At 46.0% G+C, this 26774-nt stretch overlaps 1 protein-coding gene across 1 annotated transcript; it reads right to left on the reverse strand.

Moving 5' to 3' along the window:
• Positions 1-990: 990 nt before the first annotated feature.
• Positions 991-6258, reverse strand: YEATS4 (YEATS domain containing 4). The gene is made up of 7 exons (XM_033059146.2): positions 6172-6258; positions 5967-6086; positions 5385-5451; positions 5200-5294; positions 3674-3766; positions 3509-3596; positions 991-1549 (listed from the first exon to the last, which is right to left on the reverse strand). Exons 1-7 carry the CDS (start codon positions 6220-6222, stop codon positions 1380-1382), a joined length of 684 nt encoding a protein of 227 aa, XP_032915037.1. The 5' UTR covers positions 6223-6258; the 3' UTR covers positions 991-1379.
• Between the last annotated feature and the right edge of the window lie 20516 nt (positions 6259-26774).

The raw sequence follows: 26774 nt of genomic DNA on the forward strand, positions 1-26774 counted from the left end.
GGGAACACTTGCTAGTGACTTAAAATTATGTGGCAAGGTTTTGGTACTGAGGGGGTTTATAGGGGTGGGTTCTGTGAGAAGCTGCCAGAAAGCTTCCTCTGTGTCCAACACAGCCAATGCCAGACAGCTCCAGGATGGACCTGCCACTGGCCAAGGCTGAGCCCAACAACCTACTGATTTAAAAAGGGGAAAAAAACCCCAAACTTGCTTGGGCAGGGGGAACAGGAACGAAGAGAGGAGTGAGAATATGTGAGGAACAGCCTTGCAGACACCGTGGTCACTGAGGAAGGAGAACATGCTCCAGGTGCTGGAGCAGAGATCCGCCTGCAGCCTGTGTGGAGGTGGAGGACTCACACCTGAGCAAAGGGATACCCAAAGGAGACTGTGATCCCATGGGAAGCCTGCACTGGACAGGCTCCTGTGGGCCCATGGAAAGGAGCCCACTCTGGTGCAGGTTTGCTGGCAGGACTCATAAACCCATGGGGGACTTCATGCTTTGTGAAGAAATGTAGCCCACGAGAAGCTCTCCCACTGGAGGAATTCATGGGAGACTCTTGTGGGAGAGATACCAGGCTGGAGCAGGGGAAGAGTGAGAGGAGGAAGGAGTGGCAGAGCTAACATTTGATTAAGTGACTGTAATACAGTACAAATACGAAACAAAATCCTACAAAATCGTACTGGAACAAATAATTTGCTGCTTCTGAGCATAGTTGGTAGCACTGATGCATTTATATGGGTTAAAGCAGCTTGGGGCTAGAAACTCTTACCTGCAGATATACAAGTAATTTTAAATCCTGCTTTCAGGAAGTGTTTTCACTGTGCTGATAACAGAGAAACATGCCAAAATTCACTGTAACCAGATTTAAACAACTTCCATACCTTTGTATTTCAACCTCTGCCTTAAATCAGGGTATGCTACTTACAGTTGTTCTTGAAGCCCACAGCTGGACAGAGACAAAAAACACTAAAGTAAAAAACTGCATATTTTTTTTTTAGCTTTAAAAGATGCATCTCTAAACAATCAGTAGGAAAAAAAAAAGTAAAAAAAGTAAACACCAGCATTTTGTAAAATCACATTGAACTAATACAAGACTTAATACAAAGTTTTCATACATGACTCAAATGCAGTTTTCGAAGGGAAAGTAGTCTGGTCTTCAAGACCACTTCCACTTGAAATAAATCGTTAAGTACCCACAGCTTTTAACTATAAAACAAGGATACATTCTTTCTTTTTTCTTCCATTTATGGAGTTGATTGCCACAAACTTCAATCGTTTGCCAGTGAAATTCTCACAGTCTCAGTTACAGAACTGAAGAGAACTCATACAATTCCATGACTGAAGTCTTTCCATTTTCAGCACACACTCAAGTCAGCACTTGTCACATATCTTTAGACTGATCATCTTCTTCAAGTTTTCTGATTTCACTCTTTAAACAGTTGATGGTTTCACGACTTGCTTTTAGTCTTTCTTTCAGCTCAGCAATTTCAAAACTAGTCTTCTTTTTGGCAGCTTCGAGCTTCTCCCTGGTTTTCACTTCAAGATCTGCAACTGTGGGGGTGACAAAGAAAAATACATATTTTAAGTATCATAAAATTTGCCTTTTTAAAAAATTGAAACAGAAATTTGGATAACATGTGTCCTGAAAAAAAGTCTGTTACTGTTAGCCTTAGAATTCAATGGTTGTAATCAAAATGGCATCCACATAAGAATCTGGATTTAAAAAAATAAAAAAACCTGTTTTGCAGCCTCATTCAGCCCTCAGCCCAAGAGTTTCGTAGATAGTTATACAATTCATAATATAATTTTCTAGTTTTCTTTTTTAAAGATTAGGTGAGGAAAATAAAACCTGACAAGGTGACAGTAAATACATGGGAAATTACAGAGAACTATGAATACATGTCGCCCAGTGACAGCACATGAGGCCACAGGCACAAACCGAAACATGGGAGGCTTCCTGTGAACATCAGGAACCCTTTACTGTGAAAGGGACCAAGTGGTGGCACAGGTTGCCTAGAGAGGTTGTGGAATCCCCATCCTTGGACACCATTTAGAAGCCATCTGGACAGAGTCCTGAGGAACCAGCTGTAGGTGGCCCTGCTAGGGCAGGGAGGGGGTGGACAAGATGCATCCAGAAGTTCCTTCAAGCCTCCACCATTCTGTGGTTCCTTCTCCACGTACTATAACCATTTTCTAAGTCTCACTGGAGTTTAATTCTACATATCTGAAAGTTTCAATTATGCTGCCTTGCTTTTACAAATACCTGGTATCAAATATCCTACTTTTTGTTATTTTCTCATGCTCAGCTCTTAGGACAAAGATGGTAAAGCCAACAAATCTATGAAGGCTGTGGAGACCACTCTTATCCCATACATTATATAACTGTGGGCAGTGGCAAATATCTGCTTCATTAGCACATTTTAAGGAATTATCTATACAAAGAAACCACTGCCTACTGAAAGTTTCTACCTACTCTCTGGAGAAATATCCAAAAATTTTAAATGAAAAAAGTTTGAATTTTTATGAATCATATTGTTATACAATATCTAAACCAAAACAGTAACATGGAAAAATAACAAAAATCCACCACAAGACTGTCTGAACTGAGGCAGGACATACAAGCAGCTCACACAGGCCAGCAGACATAAGGCAAATAGGAACCCTAACTTTGAAGGGCTTCAAACTCATAATCACTTGCCACTCTTAGCTCCAGGCATCTGCTGTCCAAAAAATATCTGACATTTGCTGTCATGTGAACATAAGTAAGGTCAGGTGAGATGGACTACAATGGACTGAAGTTTGTAATTAATAGGGCAGGATTTTGGCTCAATAAATACTACATCTTCCACTCTCAGAAAACAAATAAGAGATGAAATACAGAACAGAAATAATCACTAAATGCATTACATTACAACTTATAAATCAATGGATCTTTCAATTTCTTTAGTTTCCTTAATATTTTTGCTTGTACTTGGAGAAAAATTGGATAAAAAGGACACAAACACCATTAGGCTGTACTGAAGAAGTACGTTATGAAATTGCCTACAGTTAAAGAAGTAGAAGGGAAAAAGAGCTTTCAGACACTACTCTTTATCCACAAAGGATTGCTGCTTTGACTTTAAGCATCACTAACTGTTCTGTACTTCAGGCCTTCAAGTGGGACCTTTGCTTTCAGTGCTGAACAGAACTGTACCACAGGGTGGCCTTCATTTATTCTGTTTAAATTAATTTCAAAGACGTCAGACCAGGTGTAGTTCATGCCATCACTCTTCATACCAAGTAATTTCTAATTCTTTCTTTTTTTAGCAGCCATAGGGATAAGAAAATCTTAGAAGTTATGAGGTAAGTATTAATACCTTTGCAAAACTTGAAGTTAAATTTAATGCAAAATTATACTTTTTTGCAGTATCCAAATCCATTATACTGTTACAGCCCAGAAAAAAAACCACATTAAAAGTAAATCCAACCATTGTTATTTCTAAAATTAAAATATTTTAATTTTCAACTTACACTCTGTTTCATGTTTATAAGCACCTAGCGTTAGTTGACGAGATGTTGTTAACAGCTGCTGCATCATTGCAGTAGGATCTTGAAATATCTAAAGAAGGAGAAAAACACATGCTATCACTAATTCTCTTAAAAATAAAGTGAGGATTACATTAAGAATGTTCATACCATTTCATCATAGAATTCAGAAACTACAGTTTTCTTCCCCAGGATGGCATTGGTATCCGACTGAAAAAGCTTCAGCAAGTGATATAAAGTTACCTATGCAAAGACAGAATTTCATTAGCTTGAAAATTGTAGGGAAGTAGAAATCTTGTTCTAGATATCAACAAATAGTATTTGTTCCTACAAAATAACTGTATAGCATTTAAAAATGTTTTAGGAATGCAAATATAAATGCCATATAGCTTCAGTAGAATTATTTTAAATTTAACATTACCCGTTAAAATATTCCAACTATACAAAGCCTCTTGAGACTAAAAGTTTAGTGGTTTAGGACAGGTATATAAAAAATACTAATACCACTTTCTGTGAAAACATTTCCAAATGGGTGATTTAATTCAAACGGACTTTCTCAATTAATCAGTTAGGAAGTGCTTTCTGTGACCTTATTCTCTATTCCTGAGAAAATGAAGCACCAGGGAGGCTGCGAATCGCTTTTCACTGAAATCTCTAAGGGGTTACTCTTCCATCCCTGCACTGCAAATGGCAGGGTGGGGAGAGGACTGGAAGCCCTCTGTGCATCCCTGAGGAGCCACTGACCACCTGGCCCGTGGCCTGGGAAGAGCACACGCAGCCCACACTTCTCCCCTTCCAAACAGGCCCAGGAGCATGGTGGAACAGAGCAGTACCTGACTCCCTCTGGTACCTCCTGGAAAGGAAGAATGTGACAGGCTCCCAAACAGCCTTCCAAGAACAGCAGCAAACAAAAACACCCAACCAAACTTAGGACAGCTTGGCCAAGCTGTGAATGGAATTAATACAAGTCAGGATGCTACTCAGCCCAACAGCAAAGGAAACCCATTGTTACCAGTGGCCACTTGAATACCCAGTATTCAAGAAAAACATAAAATTTAGTTTCACTATCATTTGGCAAAAAAAGGTATAAAAAAAGGATTGTTCATGTGACAGAAGGAACTCAATCCTTACAGAAATAAACATCCTTTTCTCCTAAAATAGAGTAATCAAGTTTCCTACCTAAACCTGAATAAACAAACCTACAAGATATCTCTAGAACACAGGAATGGAATAAAGAAATTAATCCCAGTAATTTGTCCAACTACAGAGTTGTTTTAACCTGGTGTTCTTAGACAGAGACTTATGCTAGCATAGCAACCCTGCTGTTTTTTGACTGATTTCAATCAGACAGAAAAAAAAAATTAAAATACTCAAATATCCTGGAACTTAGAAGCTACATGGAATAGAAATCCTCAGCGTGTGCTCAACTCAGATAAGGTGTAATATGTGATTACATATTAGTAAATGTCAGAGAAACCAAGCACAGGAAAAGCAGTCATGAATACCAGGAGTGAAGTAAAGAAAAAGGAAAATGTGACCAATCCTTAAAATTTTCTACAAGAACAGACTTTTATTACTTCCATGGCCAATGAGACTTATTTTGACCAGCATTTTCCTGGAGATGTAGGCCACCACAATTCATTATTTAAACTCTGTTAAAAGTTCAATATACTTACAGGTCTTTCATTTGGATCAATGAAAAATATCTTAATGATAATTTCAAATTCACCCCAGCCTGTTTCGGTGATTTCATATGGTGGTTTGGTAACAACTGCAATAAGCAACATAGAAGCATTAATCCCATGATAAAGCCAGAACAAAAGCCCAGTTCTAGGAACAGCTGCCGAAATGCAAAACTCACCTCTTAAAGGATTACCGTAACTTTCATGCAACTTGAATTGAATTTTTTTCACATATGCAGACATGTCCTAAAACAGAAACATTGTTAATTCTGACTATTCAGCACACCAAGCTACTATTCAGTCATCTATCCTATGTGCCTACATTCCTTCGGATTTTAAATAGCATTTCTTCTGACATTAAACACAGAAGGAAAGCAAAATGGCAAATCCAAAAATTAGTTCTGGCACACAGATCTGTCAGTGTTTCGTCCCTGTGAATGTTCTCCAGTCTTCCCCTAAACTGGAAAGTTCACTCCAAAAACCATAAATGGAAGCATGCCTTCCCATGGTTTTTGGAAACCCACCAGCCTATGTGTTTTCTCTGCTCACAGCAAAAGACCCTCCTGCCCTTTCCTCGAATCCCGGCTTTTCAAACCTCCACGTCCCGCTGCTGCTCGGCTGGAAAAGCCGTCTGAAATCACGAAGCCCAACCTTAACCCAAGGCCACATCCACGGGTGTTCTGCACACTTCCAGGGACGGCAATTCCCGGACCGCCTGTCCCAAAGCCTGAGCAGCCTCTCGGGGAAGCGGCTCTGTGTACCTCGTTCCGGTACGGCTTCACGTACACCGTCCACTGGTGAGTGTGACCATCCTCCTCTCTCTTCTTCCCGAAGTACCGCGCGACGTTCCCGTACACGATCGGCTTCACGATGGTAACGCCCTGAAGGAAAGAACACAAGCGGGCACGGCGCGTTCAGAGGCGCTGCCGCGCCCGAGCCCCGCCGCGGCCCGAGCCAAGGCCGCACCTTCACCCTGCCGCCGGAGTCAGGCCCGAACTCTGCCATTCTCTTGAACATATTGCCCGGGGGCGCCGCCCGCCGCCGCCGCCCGCCCCGCCCGGCCCCGCCGCCGCTCCCGCCGCCGCCGCCGCCCCGCGACCGCCATCCCCCGCGGCTTCCGGGGCGGGCCCGGCCTGCGCCGCCCCAGAGGCACACGTCCGCGGAAGGCACCGCGCCGGGCCCGCCGTGCCGCCCCCGCGCCCCGCTCACGGACGCCTTCCGCTACGCCGGGGCGCCCAAAGCCTCATCCCGCCTGGCCTTGCAACACGCGCAGGGATGGGGCACCCACAGCTACTCTGGCGACCTGGTCCAGTGTCTCACCACCTCACGGGGAGGAATTTCTGCCCAAGATCGATGTTAAATCTGTCCTCTTTCAGTTTGAAAGCCATTCCCCCTCGGCTTGTCACTACATGCCTTGGCAAAAGTCCCTGTCCGGCTCTCTCACTGGCCCCTTAGGTAGTGGAAATCTGCTCCGAGGCTGCCCGGAGCCTTCTCCAGGCTGCCCGCAGCTGTCTCAGGAGATGGGGCTGAAGGGCTGTCAGCTGTGGAGTTGCTCCCTGGCCCGGCTGCACCCTCTGGCCAGCCCAGCTCTGTCTGTCCCTGTGATGGACTGGGGAACTCGCTGGACTCCCCTGGGGAGCTGCAGCCAGACCGTGCCTGCAAACCATTTTCCAGAGCGTCCCCCCTCCCGTGGCCCTCCAATGCTGTGCTGGGACTCCTGGCAGACAAGAAGACCGTAAACATCATGCCTAACCCTCATCCAGAGAGCAAAAACTTTCTACCTTGCTCCTTGTGTGAACTAGATTATGTGAACAGCACTGCTCAGCTCTGAAATGTTACAGCTGTTTTTATTAAAGTAAGTTCTCAAGACTGGCAACTGGGCCAGTCTTTTACAAGTGATCAAGCTCAGTCTTCAAAGGAAAATTTCTGAGGTTAATCTAACTTCTAATTAATAATTGGCTTCTGTGTAAGACTGACTATTCCATGAACAAGATAAACAAGAAGGAGAATGGTGCAGTTCCTGATCTAAAGAAACCTCTTTCTCCCACATGCTTATGACTATTCTATAGATCTCCCTTTGGGAAGGGTGGGCTCGAACGTTTCTGGTTTTTAAAGACAGAGGTGTAACCGACCTTTGTTAATCTGTCAGAAAGAGGATTTAAGAGCATCAAAAACTTCATCAGAAGCTATCACACAAACCCTGTTAAGGCCCCATCTGGAAAAGAGCGCACCTTTCTGTTAAAAGAGTATATAATGTAATGGGTTGGGAGGAACCTTAAAGACCACCTAGTTCTCACCCTTACCCCTACCTTCCACAGACCAGGCTGGCTGCTCAGAGTCCCATGCGACTTGGCCTTGAACGCTTCCAGGGATGGAGCATCCAAAACTCCTCTGGGCAACCTGTTCCAGTACCTCACCACCCTCATACTGAAAAATTTCTTCTTAATATCTAGTGTATTATAGAAAAAAAACCAATCTTGAAAGGCAAATATGCAAGAACAGGGCAAATCAGTGTAAACACCATGTGCCCTAAAGAAAGTCAGAGCCTCCTTAAACAAATTTGCCAAAATAAAGGTAGAGAAAGTATTAACTAACTGTTGCAAATGCTGTAGAGGGTTAAGTAAGATGGGAAGGGAAATAACAAGAAGGCGAGCAGTATCAGCACAGATTATATTAATCTAGCCAAGAATAAACTCAGGCAGCAATTTCCTTTTGTAACCCCTGGAGCATGGGAGGAACAGGACAGACATCCTGTAAGAAGTGCAGGAGCAAACACCCCAGACAGACCCCATGAGGTTTGAAGATAAATCACAGAAGTTAAATGATGCAGTTGCCTGCCCCAGGACACGACTGAGCTTCATATCCCAGGCAGCATTTTCCAGTCTTTCTTGCTACTTTGCTCTCTTGTGTCCCTTGCAAGGAAGTATGGAAGGCTAAAACACACCCACACCTTTCCCAGCATTTTACTTGTAAGTATGGCCAACAGGTAGGCCAATAGAGCTACAGGTTGATTGAAAAAGAAATAATTTCCTTTTTTAAACCTGACACAAAGATTTGCTCACAAAAGGAATGGTTAATAGATTTATTATCTGAATATTCACAGGCTTGAATGTTATTACCAAGATGGAAGCACATCTAAGAAAAGAAGTGGCAGAACTGGAGAAACTGGGACTGGACATGTGTTCTGTGCCAACTGAAAAAGGAAATAATCTCAAATGGAGAAGGCTTCAAGGCAGTCACTGAATTTCAGAGGCAGATTGTGGCTATGGAGGGAAAACCGTCGTTGGAACATGTGGAATGAGAAGAATCTGCATAACAAGATGACATGGGAAAGACTGGAAATGGATGGCATTGTTGGAACTAGACCATGTTAGGCAGGTTCCTGGCTGTAGCAAAGGACTGGAAGCACCCTGAAGAATGTAAGTGCTGATATCTGCTTCTACCAACCTGTTTTTGGGAGCTGCTGCACATGATCTGCCACCATGCTGTAACTGTTGGGCCCAGCCTCTGTCCAAGAGTGCAGTTTAGGTGAAGCTTTTCCATATGCCACTGCTGTGAAAGGAAAGAGCCACATACAGGGAGCTAGCTGTTCCTCAGAGCTGAGGTCCTCACCTGCCAGCTGTCCTCAGATGGCACACATAACACTGGACACTGCCATCCACAACAAATAAAGAACAACTTCCAACTCCAGATTCTCGACAAAATTACCAGGTTCCTTGGCAGTCCAAGATTTTATTCCAAAATTGTGGGTTTTAATATTCTTTTTTTTTTTTTTTTTTTTAAGTTTAACAGAGATGGTTACATTTTTACTCTTTGTAAGGGATTTACATACAATCTCACAGGAGCTGATCTTGCAGAAGTGTCACATTAGACTTTCCTCAAAATTCTTCCAATCGTGGAAAGGACAAACTGAGTGGGTAAAGAGGCCACCTGCTCCAAGAATCAAGTGCAGCTGGAGGTAGCACAAACCTAGCTCCAGCAAGGAATGGTATACCACCATCTCTCTCACTAACCCTAAGTGTTTTAACAGACTACTAATTTAATTTGATGGTAATGTGGTTTTGGCAAGTTGCTACTTTTTCCCCTAAATAAAGAGTTGCATTTTTTAGAAACCTTGCCTTCTTCAATAATGTACCCAAGTGCCTCACAGTGAAAAATCTGAACTAGCTATTGCTGTAATTATAACTCAAAAAAAGGGGAGATGAGAATGTAGAGGTTTACATTTTATTTCTAAATTATTTTTGCATAAAAGACATAAAACTAACTTTAAAATATGATAAATTACTTCATTAAATGGAACAGGCAGGAGATAACTTGGAATTAAAAGGGCACAGTAGGAAGGCTACAATGACAAAACAAGGTATTTTATGAAGTATCATACTGTTATTACTGTGAAATTAACACCAAGAAAATTTTCCTGGACTCCTGCTGAGATGGAAGCCAGCCAAGAGATAGCTTTAATCTTATGGAGAACTTAATACTCACGTAGAAAAACTCAAAATACAGCTTTTTAGAGCTGCTAATAAAACACTGGCCTTCTCTGACTCTTTTTATTCAAAATACTCTATGTACTAAAAAAGAACCCAGCAAACAATTTAGATACTATTTTCGACAGTTTCTTCTGGAGGGTTCTGTTAACTATTCTAGACTATTCACCATTTGCAATGCCCTTACACTACAGGTCTTTGAGAAAGTAGGCTATGAAGTACGGCTATGAACCTTCATCTTGCAAATATTCCAGGCAAAATCACTTTAAAGAAAGTGAGAACTGCAGTTTTAATTACATATAGGCTCCAATTAACTTTCTGAGGTGGGAGCCCAAGTCCCTTACAACTTGACCCATGAATAAGGATTCTGTTCGGCATGAATGGTCTCTGTTTCTATCCCCTCCCACCAGTGTGGAGCTAACACATCCAAGCAGAGCCATGTATTTTTTAAGAGAAGCACAGTCTGCAGATTGTAAAAGGTGGCAAGGGTAGCTGCCTGTCACAAAAAGTAATAAATGGCTAAAAGGGAAATGGGATACCAGTGAGCCTCAGAAATCAGTTTTAAGAGTAACCAGTCTGAAATGCAGTAATTCCATAGAGCTCAGTGCTCCTTCAGAGGCAACTGCTGCCTGTTCCACCGGGGAACCCACCCACCCATCTTCAGAGGAGTTTTAGCAATGCATTCCACTACAACATTTTATCTACCTGTGTGGACAATATCTTTTTCCAGTGTTTTTAGCGTCAAAGAAAGGTTTCTAAGCCCTAAAGTATTTCAGTGCCAGTGTATCATATAGGGAAACACACACAGGAATTTAAGAGCAGTGCACTCAAAAGGCATTCAGACAATAAACAAAGACTTTTTCATGAGGTCTCAAGGCAAGGAAAATACAGCTTGTTTATTTTGTGGAAAAGGGGAGTAAAAAGTGACTGCTATCTTCTCAAACTTAGGACAGTCGAGGATTATTACACCTAGTTCTGATAATGCAGACACAATTAATGAGATTAATCAAGTGAAGTGGAGAGGGTTTTTTTGATGCCACTAGGTGGCAGAAAGAGCCCTTTTACTCTCCTTGATCAGATCTATACGATTTTGAATGTACCCTTACAGGCCACCTAGGGACCTATCTTCACCACTAAATGCAGGATAAAAGAACAAAATCTACTTAATGTCTGCTAGTGCTAAGTAAATTCAAGTAGTTTTGAAATAAAAAAAGTTCAGCAATTTATAATTTCTGAAACCATCTGTTTACACTGGATCCTTTCTGTAAAGCTGAGAAGCCTTGTTTGAGAATAAATTAATTTTACTTCCCATTTACACCAAGGGAACAGGATTTACAAGACTTTCAGCAGTCTGAAAGGAAGCAAAGTGCTAAAAATTTTCTGCAAATTGTTCAGAAGAGATGCATAAACAGGTTCAGATTGAATTAACTGAAAGGAACAACAATCTTCTGTCTGCAGCAAAGACCTCTGTTTCTACTGGGCTGCATTTGTTTTCCACAGTGTCTCTCCAGGAAAAGAAAGAATAGAGAAAAAAACTAGCAAACTTCTCTAATTCACTTCACACTCAAACTTAGTCATTAAAAATCTGTCTAGCAGAAGAGCTTAACTGCACCAGCCCTTCTCCCTCCCTCCTCCCAAGGACAGCACCACACCTCTCAAGCTTGCAACATCCTTGACCAATGTGCTGCATTTCCCAGCTGTCACTCCACACAGCACTGCTTTTGCACTTTTCACAAACCCTTCCTTTCTTCCCCAGGCCAAGAAAGGAAATAAACTCCCACCTCACTCTCACTTTGTGCGTTTTTGTTGTCTCTTCTGTACATCTCCCAGCAACTTATTTTCCTGGACACAGAGCAGGTTTATCATCTCCTCATTCCCAGCCATTTACTTACATTTTACAGATGCCAACACTTGCTTTTGTATCTTCCAAGAGATAAAACAGCTAAATATTCAATGTGACAGATAAGTTTTCCTTCTTACGTAGTTCCAGTTCATGTGTCCATCTTTTGCATAGCAAAGTCTTTTGAGCAGCTGAAGCCTTACCTATACTCATAGAATATGAATGAGCATTAAGTCACAAATTCTTCACTATGTCTGAAGTAATGCAGAAAGTAGTGTCATGCTTTAAGTACTGTAGGATATGCTAAACCCATTGTCAGAGGTGTTAAACATGCAGACTACAGTAATTTCACGATTATAAGCCGCACCATTTTGACTAAAATTTTGGTCCAAACCCAAAGTGTGGCTTATAATCAGGTGCGGCTTATATATGGACAAAGAACAAAAAGTTGCTGTTTTAGTTTGGAGGACGGGTGTCTGCTGAGAAAGGCAGGAACTTCTCTTTGAAATGGAGAATGTAAACCCCCTCCCTCCAAATTATTATAATTAACTCCTCTTACCCTTTTGCTTCACACACATCTCCTCCCTGTGGAGACTGAGAAACATCACCCCAGCAGGGCAGGGGAAGCATGAAATCACTCCCACATCTCTCTTCTCTTTCTTTCACAGGACCTACAAGACACTGTGAAGCTTGAAAATTAATGTCAACCACACAAAAATCCCTGGCTTAAAATTTTGCAGGCATTTAAATTTTGCAGTATTAAAATTTTGCAGGGAGCATTATCTGATGAAGGTTGGCAATAGAGGAGGGGACCAAACTGGAGCCAGGTACCATCAGAATCTTCCTGGTGGCTAAAAGTTTTGGCCCTGCCTGTCATTTCAGGTGCTATTTCCCTTTCTCCTTGCTTTATGCTGTCCATCAGCATTGTCTGACAGCATGATGTGGTTCGTTAAAAAAGGGAGGGATCAGGTGCAAGATGAATTTTCCAAAAGATCTTCCAAATGACCGTGTGTAGAGGCACAGAACAGCTTTCTGAAACAGAGTTAATAATTCCAGTTGTTAATAATACTCCACTCACAGCTGATGCTGTTCCCAGCACCCACAGCCAAGCTGTGCAGATCCCACTTGTTTGCAGGCAGGTTGGGAAGGAGAGAGAAGTGATTCTGAATAATATTTCATTTCATGTGACATTTGGCATTTAAGAATGTTATGGCATTGTTTTAAAACACTTCATGATTTCTAAGCAATCCTGCCAGAGATTGCATGTATGAAAATGTGCTTATTTGTTTCTATAGGTTGACTTTGCACATGTGATCTCCTCAGCTTTTCAGAGCACTTTTTTTGAGCATTGGGACACACCACAGACTTCCCCAAATTAATTGTGCAAAGTGCACAATGTTTTGAAAACCAGTTCCTAAATAGATACTCGCTATTGAGCAAGAAAGGTAAGTGATTGGGAAAGCACATGAGTTCCTATTTACAGCAGCTGAATTTCAAAAAGTTTTAGCAAGTTACAAGCCCTCTTGAAAACAAGCAGGAAATATTCCACAATATTCCTTCAATTCAATTGTCATTATTAAGTTGGGGTTTTTTAATGACACAGCTTTTAGCAGCTCAGACCACCTGAAGTGGACCTCCTGCTCACTACCCTGGCCAGCAGGGCTGCAGAAACATGGCATGAAGGATGATCAGGGCTCAGGGAGCCTCAGGGATGTGCTTCAAAGGGCTTTTTTATTACTCTGCTCATCATCTTCAGAGCTCTGGGCACTGTGTCAGGCTCTCAGCAAGTGTGGAATGGTGGGAAAAAAAACCAAACAAGGACAAGAAAGAGGGAAGATTGTGTCTGTAATTGCTCACCTGTAATTATCTGCCATTGTGCATTCTGTTCCTGCTTCTCAGTAGCATAGAACCAGGAGAGTATTTAATTGCAACGTGGCTCTGTCCATGGCATTATCTGCAAGCAGAGCAGATCAGCTCAGCCTTGTGGGGCTGAGGGAGAGATGAACTGTTCTGATGCAGATCAGGAGGGGCAGCAGGGCACAGCTGCTGGATCAAGAGGCAGAATACATATCACAGGGCACCAGTCTGGGATTAAACAAGTGCTCTTCTCTCTTTTTTCTACTGATCACTTGGTGGTGGCAAAGTCCCACATCCCAGCTAGCATCCCAACATGTTCTGCACTGTGAGGCTGATTTTCCAAAGCATCCACAGCTGGCTGGGGGGACAGGGAGCTGCAGGAACCTGGATTTGGGATTGGATTTCCTGGCTGTGGCTCGCTATCCTGTCCTGTGCATGGGCATTGCACAGTGGCACTGCAATTCAGTCCTGGGCTTGCACAGGCGGCAGCAGCTGCGTGGAGAGGAGAGGAACAGAGCTGTGCTCTTGGGAGTTGTGTGAGGAGGAGTGAGGCTGAAGAATGCACTGAAATCAAGTCATGACTTGCAGCAAGAGAGGCTCTGTAGCAGTGGGATGTACCTGGCCACAACTCTGTGGATGCACATGATGGGGGATGATGTGAATTTGAGCTGCTCAAATTCAGAAGCGGAGGGAAAATTATCCAGACTTGACCTGCAGTGTGACCTGAGCACAGGGAGAGATGCTGAAGCTGTCCCCTCCTCAGTCCCTGCTCCTGTCCCCTGGCTGGAGCCCAGCTCAGGCCCATTCCCAGGTGCAGGCTGCCCCTGGCACAGGCTGTGGGTGAGTGCAGTGCGAGCCTGCAGATCTGGCTCTGTGCTGTGGGCACTCACCTGGGTACCAAGGAATTTCAGAGCTCTCTGGCAGCACTTTTGTGCCACAAAGTGAGGAGTGGGGTTTCAAACCAGTGCTCTCCGCTCTCAGCTGTCCTCTTCCCTGCAGGAAAAGGAGTTTTTATACAGCCTGGCTGGATCTGTGCTCACGAGCTGATCTGACCAGTGAGGAGGATAAAATCAACACTCTTTGGTGTGTTAGCCAGAACATCCAAGTCACCACACAGCTCTGCAGCTGCCTCATCTCCTGCTCCCACTCCCACAGCCTCGGTGCTGGTGCCCTGAAACACTGCCACCAGCATTAGACATAACAGCAGGCTTAATTGGAGCCTGGCAGCCTGCCAGCATCCAAGAGGCAGAGCTGAGCTGGCTGCACCGCTTTCAAAGGGGTATTAAAAACCCAAAAACAATACACTGGGAAATAGCAGGGCAAGCTTTGTCACCCTGATGTTGCTGTGGGTCAAGCACCTGTTTTGCCTCAGGTTCATCCCCTGGGAAGAAGAGTTGAGCAGGGGCTCTGTGGTCCCTGACCCCACTCCCAGGATGCTCCCAGGGGTGCCCAGTGTGGTGTTGAGTCACATCTCCACCCTGCCCTGCCAGAGAGGGAGATGGAAAAGTGGGATTCCCCCCTCACCATCCCTGCAGGCTGCGGTGGAGCTCAGGAATTTATTCACTTCTGTGACAAAATGAGATGACACAATGTATTTCCATGGTTATCGCAGCAGCACATCAAGGCTCCTGGGGCAATGGATTGCCAGACAGCCTGGGGGTTTCAGTGATTTCTTTTTTTTTTTAGTGATGCTGTTTTAACTCAGAGAGTGTGAGCCTCCCAATGAATCACATCACAGTCAATTAGAAGTTTCCTGTCAGTCGTGACTTCTTGGATATTATTCCCAGCAGTGTAAATGCCATGCTTGGAGCCAAAATTTAGCTCAGCCAGAGAGAAACCCTCACTTGTGTAAATGAGGAGAGGCCCCCCCCCCAGACCCCTCTGAACCTCCTCAGGACCCCTCAGGGCCCCCCAAAATCCTTCTGAACCCCCTCAGGACCCCCCCAGAGCTCCCCTGAACCCCGTCAGAGTCCCCCCAGGACCCCCTCAGGACCCCCCCAGGTCCCTCTGAGCCCCCCAGACCCCCTCAGGACCCCCCAGACCCTCCCTGAACCCCCTCAGGACATCTCCAGACCCCCTCAGGACCCTCTAAACCCCCTCAGGACCCCCCAGAACCTTTAGCAATCTCGGTCGTGCATGTGAAGAGACATCAAACAGGAATACAATTTCGGATTAGAAGAAACAATTCCGCAGATAAAGAAACAAAAAATGCAGCACTACTAACAGTAAGTACCCCAGAACTCGGAGAAGGGGGGACTCAGGGATATGCCCCTTGTCCCTCCCAAAAAGAGATTGAAGGGGAAAAAAAAAAAAAAAAAAGATAGGAAGTACATTAGAAGAAGGTAAGTAGAAATTACTAGATGAGAGGGAATTAATATCTAAGGATTGCACCAGAAAAATTCTAGAGACTACATTTGCAAACACATTGGGGATCACAGGCTCTGGCAGAACAATTTCTGAAATTCTTCGGGTGTAAGGGGATTTATGAATTAGCTAAACAGGAAGTACAGGGGTGCCTGATATGCTAAAAGGTTCACAAAGCCAGGACACGACAGGTAATTTGGGGTAGTTGCCCTATAGCCTATCGTCTATTTGAAAGAATCCAAGTGGATTTCACTGAGTTACCAAAGGTTGGGAGGTATAAATTCTTGCTGGTACTAGTAGACTAGCTCAACTATCTGAATTAATGATATAAACAAAAATGTCCTGGCCAAAATATATCCCCTTAGCATTATCAAATATTGGGACGATGCCTTACTCTGAGACAGGGCTATCTCCTTTTAAAATGTCACACGAGATGCCTTATGACCATGGGATGCCAGTGGGACATCCAAAAATAGAAGATGGACAAATACAACCCTACTTGATAACAATAAATAAAAATTTACAAAAATTGCGAAAACAAGAAATTGTCACACAAAATGCTCCTTTGGGGTTCGCCATACACAAAATACAGCCGGGAGATCGGGTCTTCATTAAAACCTGGAAAGAGGTTTCTCTCTCTCCTCACTGGGAAAGTCCTTTTCTTGTCCTTTTAACCACAGACACAGCAGTCCGGACAGCAGAAAAGAGGCTGGACACACGCCTCCAGAGTGAAAACCAGAAACACCCAAGTGCAAAGTGGCTTCCTCCCCTCAAGATAAAATTGCCCCGAACAAGCCGATGATCAACCTAGATCAGATAAGGTGAATAGCTTCTGGATGCAGATGTTTTCCTTTTGTTCGTTTCAAGTGCCAAATCTGTTGTGAAGTTTAGGTTACACATTGTGTACGGGAGATCTGACCTAAAGAGCTCTGTACTAAGTGTTTTGAAAAGAGCTGTCTTTGACTGACGGAATTCTAGTACTTGCCGCTGAATTGAATATTGCTGAATTAGATTCTGTAGAGTGGGTTCTCTTATATCAACACGGGGTTAGTGGGAAACTAAATTGCAGGGCTGAAATTTTAAGAGTAGAATGCCAGAGAACAAATAAAGTACCTTGTTGGACGGACACGATAAAATTATCGAGGTGGGATGTCTCTAAGAGACGATATGCAGCTCGGACTTTGCGTTGGTCCCCTAAAGAATACCTCTGCTGCCAAGAAGATGGTTTCCCTCGCCGCTAGCAGCAAACTAGTGGGCGTAGGCAGAGGCAGAGAGGTATGCATTAACCGATTAACCCATACCCAAGGAATTCTACGAGCTCTGCGGCACAAAGCCGTAACAATGAGTGTGGGGGATGCCCACTAATTAGCACCCCGACTCGCTCTGTCCTGGCCAACTGCACCCGTAAAGAAAAGCAGGAGTACTGAACATTTAAGGGCACTCAGTATGTGAGGTGTAAATGGGGAAAGAAAATGATATGCTATGATCTCAAGGCAAGACATGACAAAGGGCAGTCATAGACATTTGCTCACAATATCCAGAAGAGAAATGCCAATCGCTCGGTGTGGGTAGGGGGAAAACAAAAGTCGGTATATGTAGCTTATTTTCAGGTGAATGAGTTATGTTATGACAATACCCGATTAAATATGTGTGTCATAGAAGGAAAAATGTATTGGGCAAAAATCTTAAGTTTGAGAATGGATTAATCTCGGACGGTAAACCAATCATCATCGACCTACTTGAAGAAAATGACAAACGGGTTTGTGCCCAATTCAATAACACTTTTTGTTTCTCCAGAAACAAGGAAGGCATGGATCCTGAAAGCGAAATAGAACAAATAGCCTTAGAACAGAAAGTGTGTTGAAATTGATTATAGAAAAACTATAAGGGATCTTGCTACAGAAATAAAAAGGGTGGCACATGTCCCAATTCAAAAGTGAAATTCCATTCTCCAGGCATCTTGGTGAGAACAGTTATTCTCGGGAGCATAGTGGAAAAAAATTGTATTCTTTATCCTGTGCTCAGTAGCTGGAGTCATCTTCCTACCATGTTTGATACCTTGTTTCATCAAATTAATACACTTAGTGGTGCAGGGCATGCAAATAGCTGCTATGCCCATGGACCCAGAATTTAAATCTGGAAGAGATGCTTTTGGAGTCACCTTGCTCCGTGGTTTGTGTCCTCTTAGGGTACATTTGGTGTGGACATGGCCAGCTCTGCTGATGTGTTTTGGGATGGCGCAGCTGGTAACGGGGGGTGTGCAGAGCTGGCAGCTCAGCTGGGCTGCTCGTGCAGCTGGAGAAGGAATTTCTTCCTGTTTGCTGGGGTCTGGCAGGTAACTCATCTCCCAGATTTGTGCAACAAAGTGCTGACAAAGGGAGCAGTAAGTCCAACTGGTCCCTGGGAAAGCCAGGAATTGCCATGGCCATGTGGACATGACAAGTGTCTTCAGTGCTGGGGCTGTTGGTGAGGAAGTGGCTCCACGGATTTTTTGTAACCTTTTTTTTTTTTTTTCACATCTAGAGTATAGATTTTCTTTTTGTCCTATAGCTGCTTTCTACTGTCATTGTTTAGTAAATTGTCTAAAGGTGGGGAGTCACTTTTTCTTTCAGAATACTTGGAGAAATTGTTTGGTTGTGCCTGGAATAGCAGGTTTGGGTGGATAATAAGCCAATGTACTGGTAGGGCAGAGATCAATGGCAGAAGTACACAGAACTTTTACCAGTTTAATTAGACTACCCATACTCCTTTTTAAACAGCCTGGTCAAAGCAGCAGAGACACAAAACTCCTCATTTAAAAGGATAGCGTTGTAGATCAAACTTTTCCACTGTTTGCAGTGAATCCTCTAAAAACAGAAGCTCACCGAACCCAGCTGAATAATTCTGCCAGAGAAAACCTGCAGAAGGGGATGTTACAGCACCATCCAGTGCCTCTTCTCCCTGCAATATCGGGAAAATTTGGATTTTCCACTTCATTCGAGGATGTAGGTGGGGATGAGGGAGTGCATTGGCTGCTTAGGCATTGACAACTTCTTTTCTCAACCAGTGTGGAGAGAGAAGGGAGCTGAGGGATGGAAAGGAGCTTTGGAATTTCACACAGGGAAGATTTTGGCTTTCCCCCTGAGGACAGTCAGGAAGGGGATGCAGCAGCAGGCAAATGGGAAGGAAAGTTAAATAAGAAACTGGCCAAATGGCATATTTTGGGGTTGTATTTTTGGTAGAGCAATGATCTGTTCAGTGAATGACTGATCAAGAGGAAGCTGGTGTTGGTTTTTGCGAACTCCTTGTGTTGAGGACAGGCTACATTTTAATATGCTTTACATTCCTGTCCCTTTGTTTCATTTTCTGCTGGAGAGGTGATTTAACATCCTCTGATTCCAAACTACACCAAGAACAACTTTGCAATTATTCCCAATCCCCCACAGGAGATGAATTTGGGGATTAAGCCCCTCTAGGAAACAACTTCCAGTGTTTCAGTCTGAGTTTGGGAGCACAGCTTGTGCTGGGAGTGATTCAAGTGTGAGATTAATGACTCTTCAAAGCTTTTTGTGATAATAAATATCCATAGTTATAGATGAAATGTGTTTTCTAGCAAGTTGAATTTAAACCCCTCAAAATTAATTATACCTTAAAGCATTTAGTAAACGTTCTGATGGTGATGTGCAACTTAACAGAAGTCACTTATCTCAAAAAAATCTTCACCCAAAATTCTCAGTGTTTTCACTACAGCCCTGCAGAAAAAGCTGGTGGAGAGTGATGTCTGTAAATTATAGTCAGAGTCTAAATTAGAGTTAATGCCCAATCTGGGGCCTGAATTTATATTTGAAGCTCTCACTGGAGTTGCAGTGTTCATAGACAGAGCTGTTAGCAGGGTTAGGGTAAAAAGAGCTGCAACAGCATGTGAAATACTCCCAAGTCCCCACTACTTAGCATTTTATTATGATTATTACTGAATTTAGGGCTTCCTAAAAGAAACTCCATCTCCTTGGGTAATGTGAATTTTTGGAGAATCCCAGAAGCCACTAAAAAATAAGATCTATGCTTTAAGAGTGCAGAAACAAGCTTAAAAGTGTGACTCAAATACATCCCCAGCAATTTAGTAAAAAAAACAACAGAAATCAAAGTACGCTAGCATATCAAAAGAATTAAAAATATTAAGCGTAACATTTCTTAATAAGATCCCAGGGTTTGGAGAAGAATTGGAGAAGATTTTTTTAATTCTTCAGTTGGCCAGCTTGGTAATAAAAATATCTTTTTTTTTTTTTAATAATGGTAAATTATCACATACAATATCCTGCAATTATGTCTATTACACCGAGACAATGCAGAAAAAGCTATGGAATCATAACTTAATCATTTAAGTGATTGTTGTATTTTATAAATGCTTATTGTAGCATCAGGGGGATGTTCCTGCTCGTTTAGTAAATGTGGCATTGATTGTTGCTCTAAAGGCCCATTCAGGTCAGAATTGATAATGATTGGAAATTTTCCACCCACGATGGTAAGGTAATTACAGCGCTTTTCTGCTGGGGTTTCTCATATTCAGATTAAACCTGGACAAAGGTCCTTCCTGCGCGTCGATCAATCCTGATGATGTGTAATTTTCCTTGGGAGGGCTGATTCTCGCTTACGGGGAACCGAAGCTTTGGAATGTAATTTTTCCCAGTGGAAAGAATTTAGGGGAACTGGCATTGGTATGGGGGGAACTCCCGGCTGCCTGATCTCTGGTACTTGACAGTTCTTTAGCGACGATCGTTCCTGATCGGTTTGGAGTGGTTTCAGGATCGATCGTTGAGCTAGGTTTGTTGATATGCTAATTAAGACCTTTGTCTATGGCTCCGGGTGCTGGCAGTGGCTGAGAGGTTCTCTTACTTTGTTTTTTTATTTTATACAACATTCTTATATATGAACACGATTTATAACAACATATATCACAGTTTCAAATAACCCTGCCAAACACAGTGAACTTGAACCTCTCTTAGGCACTTTTGGACCCCTCTGTGCCACTGCTCTGCTCCTTTACCTGCGAGCTTTGGCATGGCAGGGGTTGGGTGCTGGGTGTGATTCTTTCGGAGCGCCTCCAGCCGCTCAGCACTCAGGCTCCTGGGCTGGGTGTCCTCTGCCATTCTCTGTGCCATCGTCCCCATTGTAATGTTAACAAAGTCGTTGGCTACACCCTAGGACGGTGCTTAATGACACAAGGAGAGGCGGCGAGGACCCCTGAGAGCAGGGGCGGGCTGGGGGCAGGACGGGGAAGCTCTGTGTGCTCCGGGACACGCTCTCTGTCTCTCTCTCGCTCGGTGCTCGGGCAGGAAGGTGCGCGGGGCTCTGACCCCCGGCCATCCCCGAGCGGGGAGCCACGTTCGCCGCCGCCCTGCCGCTGTGCCCCGAGCAGCCTGCCACCTCCGGACACCCCTTTGAGCCACAGGTAAGCAGGGGGTCCCTCCTCCATCCCTCTCCCACCTGGGCCGTTGTCCTGCCCTCCGCAGCTGCGGGGGGACCCGCCGGGACCGAGAGCGCGGAGACGGCGCCTGGGGCCGAGCGGGGCTGGAACTCGTTCTGCTGCTCTGTTCTGTCGCTAATTGTCATAGCTGGTGGTGGTTTGGATGTCCTGTAGATATCTTAGTGAAGAACTGTTATTGCTTAACGCCTATCTTTGCCTGAGACCCCCTTAACCTGTCCTCCAAAGCAGGACACGGGGCAAGGCTGCGGGGAGGAGGGAGAGACTGCACAGCTGCAGCTCAGGGCACTGCTGGCTCTTTCAAACTGCTCGGTGCAGAACTGCAACAGCTTTCCTCCTTTCTCTCCATCCCTGGGCAGAATATGAAGCTGCACTAAGCTCTCTGTTTTGTGGGCTGTTGTTTGGTTTGGGTTTTTTCTGGCTTGATTTCTGCCTGACCTATCACAGAAACGCGCATCGGCGTGTGCACGCTTCCTGGCAAATCCAGATGTGATGTGGAAATCCTAAGTGAGGATTTCCAGCCTTGGCTACAGGGGACACAGGCTTCTGAAAATGGAACTGAACTTGGCAGAATAGCAGCTGCGAAGGGAAGCAGAACTTAAATAAAGGTCAAGCAGAAAAACCCCGCTTCCCCTGCTCTTACCTTTGGGGTGCTGAGTTCCTGCATCTCCCTGGCTCTGCAGCTGTAGCTCACCCGGTCCTGCCTGTGGCTGATAAAATTGGGCCTGGGACGTTTTAAGCAGCAATCCATTTTTTAAAAGAACACAAAGAGCATCCAATGCAGTAGAGTCTTTAGAAAATACATTCAAATCGGGGACTCTGGTTTTCCTGTAGTTCCCCCTCCTGTTTTCACCTGGGCCGGAAGGATGGCAGGGCCTGTGCTTATCATATGAAAGTGATGCTACTAAATTTCTCCAGAAGTTCTGATTATTATTATTATTATAGTTACTAATTTTCTGACAGAAAACACTCTCATTTTCCCACATTGTTTTCAGGTGCTGCCCAGGATGGACATGTGTGGGTGGGTGAGAATTACTTCACAGAGAATTTACTCTTTTTTTTCTTTAAACATAGATAGCCCTGAATAGAGGTCTCTGTGACACACCATTCTTCTCGTTCCTGTTCTTGTCCATCCTAGTTAGTTACACGTGTAGTAAGTTTTTGCATTGACTAAGGACTAATTTTGCCACCTAACAAATGCTCTACATTATCTAGCTACGCTGCCGAAACACAAAGTTTTATTTCTGATGCAATTTTTACCCCTTTTTCTGAACGCACTTGTTGCAAAAAGGAAAGCATGTGCATTTCCTATAAAATTGTTTGCATTGAAAAATGACTCACCTTTCTCTTGTTGAATTTCCTCACCTCGAATTCAAGTCTGAGGAGCCAAACAGTTGCAGGTATTCTGAGGCCTTTTATACCCCGTGCAAACGAGAGGCGGTCCCATATATATATATATTTATATATATAGGGGTATATTAACCACAGCCTTTGCTAATGGCCTCCCTTCCCTCTCTGGGAATCAGCTGGGATAAGGGTTCTCCACTCATTTCAATGAAGAGGGTGTTTCACCTTATCTCAGTTTGTTTTTCAGTAGATGCTTTTGGGCATCTAAAGCAGAGGCTTGGAAGATTGTGTGAAGAAAATAGCATTAAATACAGTGAGCATTTAAGTTCATAGTTTTGGGTTGTGTGTTCAGAGGTGATAAGATGCTTTTGTAATTTTTAGTTGTTCTTGGGTTTTTGGGGGTTTTTTTAGGTGGCATACAGCTTCGTGAAATTTATGTTAAGTATGACACCTGAGATTTTTTTCAGCACCTTTGTTGTATGACAAAAGGCATCTGACCTGTGTTAAATATGCCTGAGGTTGAAGCTTCAGGCGAGTAAAGGGAGGACTGTGACCAGGAGAGGGAGGGTGAGCAGGCTATCCAGTTAGGTGTTACCTTAGAGTGGGTGGGGGTGGTTCGAAGGCAGTGCGGTGTAAAATGGCCATTTGTGAGCCTTTGAGACTTTTCACAAGTGCGGCAGATGGATTTGCACATCTCACAGCACATGGGCACACCCGGCCGTGTAACTTTTTCTCTTCCTAACCCAGGTGCCCATCGGAACAGCCACAACCTCAGGCTCTGGCTGAAGCTGTGACCACTCAGGACCCCCAAATCCTCCCCCATGACCCCCCAAATGACCCCCATTTCCCCCCCCAGCCATGACCACCCCCTGGTGCTGCTGCTGCCTCCCCCCACTCCGCTGACATCCCTGCCCGTGTCCTGATCGCCGCCCGCTTCTCCCCGGACCACCCCACACCTCCTGGCCTGGGACCCCCTCCTGGAGAGGGGGTTTGGGGGGGATTTGGGGGTCCCTGAGGGGTTTGGGGGGGTTGTTGGGGGGGTACAGGGGGGTTATGGCGGGGATTTGGGGGTACAGAGGGGGGTTTTGGAGGGGAAAGAAGGGTTTCTGGGGGTTATGGAGGGGTAGAGAGGGGTTTTGGGGGGTACAGAGGGGATTTGGGGGGGTAATGGGGGTTTGGGGGTGTTTCAGGATGGGTCTGTGACCCCCCGTGCCCCACCAGGTCTGGCCCAGGGCCCTGCAGGAGCTCCAGAGGTGTCTGGGGTCTCTGGGGAGCTCTATGGGGTCTGGGGATTTCAGGGGGGTTTTTGAGGGTCCCTGTGGAAGTTTTTTGGGTCTGCGGGGGTCTCTGGGAGTCTCTGACCCCCCGTGTTCCCTCTCCCCAAATTCACAGGGACCCCTCCCCAAATTCAGAGGGACCCCCAGAACCCCCCCAAGCCCCACCCATGACCACCCCCCCAAAACCCCCTGGGACCCCCCGGAACCCCCTGAGACTCCAAATCCCCCCGTATCTCTCCCCAGCATCTGTGGGACGCTGCACTCAGTGGATCAGGTGAGTGGGGGATGCCAGGGGGGTCTGGGGGGGTCCTGGGGGGTTTTCAGACCCCTCTGACCTCTCCCTTGCCCCCTCCCCAATACCTGAACATCAAACTGACGGACATCAGCGTCACGGACCCCGAGAAGTACCCGCACATGGTGAGGGGTGGGGGGCTCAGGGGGGTTTTGGGGGGTCTCAGGGGGTCTCAGTGAGTTTTTGGGGGCTGCTCAGGGGTCTCAGTGTGTTTTTGGGTATTGCAGCGGTTTTTTGGGGGTCTCACCGGGTTTTCTGGGGTCTCACTGAGTTTTTGGGGCCCTTCTGGGGTCTCGGAAGTTTTTGGGTTCTCACTCACTTTTGGGGCCTGCTCGGGGGTCTCACTGAGTTTTTGAGGTCCCCTTGGGGGGTCTCAGGGGAATTTTGGGGGTCTCAGGAGGTTTTTGAGGGTCTCAGGGGGGGAATTGGGGGACAGTTCAGGGGTCTCACTGGGTTTTTTTGGGCCTCACTGAATTTTGTGGGTTCCTTCAAGGGTCTCATTGAGATTTTTGGAGCCCTTTGGGGGTCTCAGGGGGGTTTTGGGAGCAGTTTGGGGGTCTCACTGGTATTTTTGGGGCCTCACCAGGTTTTTTGGGGGCCGTTCTGGGGTCTCAGAAGTTTTTGGGCTCTCACCGAATTTTGGGATCTCTTCAGGGGTCTCATTGAGTTTTTTGGGGGCCCCTTGGGGGGGTCTCAGTGTGTTTTTGGGGGTCCCACCTGGTTTTTTAGGGATCTCACTGGGTTTTTTTGGGGGCCGTTCAGGGGTCCCACTGGGCTTTTGTGGATCCCAGTGGGTTTTGGGGGCCTCATTGAGTTTTTGGGGGCTGCTCAGTGTGTTTTTGGGTATTGCAGCATTTTTTCAGGGGTCTCAGTGGATTTTTTGGGGTTCTGACCAGGTTTTTTGATGCTCTCACCAGGATTTTTGGGGGGCTGCTTGGGGGTGTCTTGAGTTTTTGGGGCCCTTCTGGGGTCTCAGAGGTTTTTGGGCTCTCATTGACTTTTCGGGGCCTGCTCGGGGATCTCATTGAGTTTTTGGGGGACCCCTTGGGGCAATCTCAGGGGAATTTTGGGGGTCTCAGGAGGTTTTTGAGGGTCTCAGGGGGGTTTTTGGGGAGCCCTTCTGGGGTCTCACTGGGTTTTTCCAGGCCTCACCGAATTTTGGGGGTCCATTCAAGGGTCTCATTGAGTTTTGGGGGGCCCTTTGTGGGTCTCAGGGGGGTTTTGGGAGCAGTTTGGGGGTCTCACTTGGTTTTTTGGGGCTCTCACCCGGTTTTTAGGGGGCTATTCTGGGGTCAACTGGGATTTTGGGGTCTCAGAGGTTTTTGGGCTCTCACCGAATTTTGGGATCCCTTTAGGGATCTCACTGAGTTTTTGGGGCCTAAATGAGTTTTTTGGGGCCCCCTTGGGGGGGTCTCCCCCTCCCCTCCCCCCTCCCCAAATTGAGATTTCCTCCCCCCCTTAAGCCCCCACCCCAAATTGGGATTTTTCCCCCTGAAGCCCCCTCCCCACCCTGAGGGCCCGGCGGGCGCGCCGTGGCTGCAGCATGGACACCGTGAAGTCTTGGGGAGGGGGCGTGGGGTGGGTTCAGGACCCCCAGAAACCTCCCTGGAACCACTGCAGACACCGAGAAACCCCCCCCCAAAAAACCCTCAAAAAAGACTCCCCACAAAGTGCCCCAAATTATTCCCCCAAAGTCCCCCAAAATTGCCCCCAAATTCCCCCAAACCCCCCTGGGCTCTGAACCCCAGAATTTCTTGGGGGTCTGACCCACCCAGAGCTCCCTCAAAGTCCCCCAAAACCTTCCAAATTCCCCCAGACTTCCCCACAAAGTCCCCCCAACTTCCCCTAAGATTGCCCCAAAGCCCCCCCAAATTTCTCCCAAACCCCCCAGGTGTTTGAACCCCAAAATTTTCAAGGGTCTGAACCACCCAGAGCCCCCTAAACCCCCCAAAGCCCCCGCAAATTGCCCCCAAATTGCCCCCAAAAACCTCCAAAGCCCCCCGAATTTCCCCCAAGATCCCCCCAAACCCTCTGCAGGTCTGAACCCCCAAATTCCCTCTGATATTCCCTCCAAATCCCACCCAGAGCCCCCAAACCCCCCCCAGGGGATCTGAGCCCCCCAAGCCCCCCGGGGGGTCTCACCCTGAAGGCGTCGGCCATGGCCTCGGCCCCTCGCAGGTTGGTCCAGGGCGAGATTCCCACAAAGAATTCCTGGACTCTGGGGGGCAGGGGGCGGTTGGGACCCCCGGAGGGTCCGGGAAGGGGTCCCAGGAGGGTCCCGGGGGTCCTGGTTGCCCCCCAGACTCACCGGTGAACAGAACGTCACCCCCGTCCAGCGCCGCCCCCTCGTCCGTCACCGACAGCACGCAGAGCTGGAGCTGCTCCAGCACCTCCCGGAGCCCCCCGAGCTGGGGAGGGGGGGCAGGGGGATCCCAGGGGGGGGCGGGTGGGACAGCGGGCACAACTTCTCCAGAACCCGCAGTGATCCTCCAGAGCCCCGGGAGCTGGGGAGGGGAACAAAGGGGTCATGGTGGGGGGGGGGACAGCGGGCACAACCCTCCCAAGAATCCACAGAGACCCCGCGGATCCACAGAGCCGCCTGAGCTTGGGGTGTGGACAGGGCGGGTCACAGGGTGGGGGGACA

The sequence above is a fragment of the Catharus ustulatus genome, chromosome 4, assembly GCF_009819885.2.
Source record: "Catharus ustulatus isolate bCatUst1 chromosome 4, bCatUst1.pri.v2, whole genome shotgun sequence".
NCBI lineage: Eukaryota > Metazoa > Chordata > Aves > Passeriformes > Turdidae > Catharus > Catharus ustulatus.

What these genes read in the sequence shown, in the direction of transcription:
- YEATS4 (XM_033059146.2), bottom strand. Translation starts at nt 6,222, where the DNA reads ATGTTCAAGAGAATGGCAGAGTTCGGGCCTGACTCCGGCGGCAGGGTG. An exon ending in TTACGGTAATCCTTTAAGAG is followed by an intron (nt 5,295 to 5,384) that starts GTGAGTTTTGCA and finishes TGCTTATTGCAG; the next exon opens with TTGTTACCAAACCACCATAT. An exon ending in TTGATCCAAATGAAAGACCT is followed by an intron (nt 3,767 to 5,199) that starts GTAAGTATATTG and finishes GTCTTTGCATAG; the next exon opens with GTAACTTTATATCACTTGCT.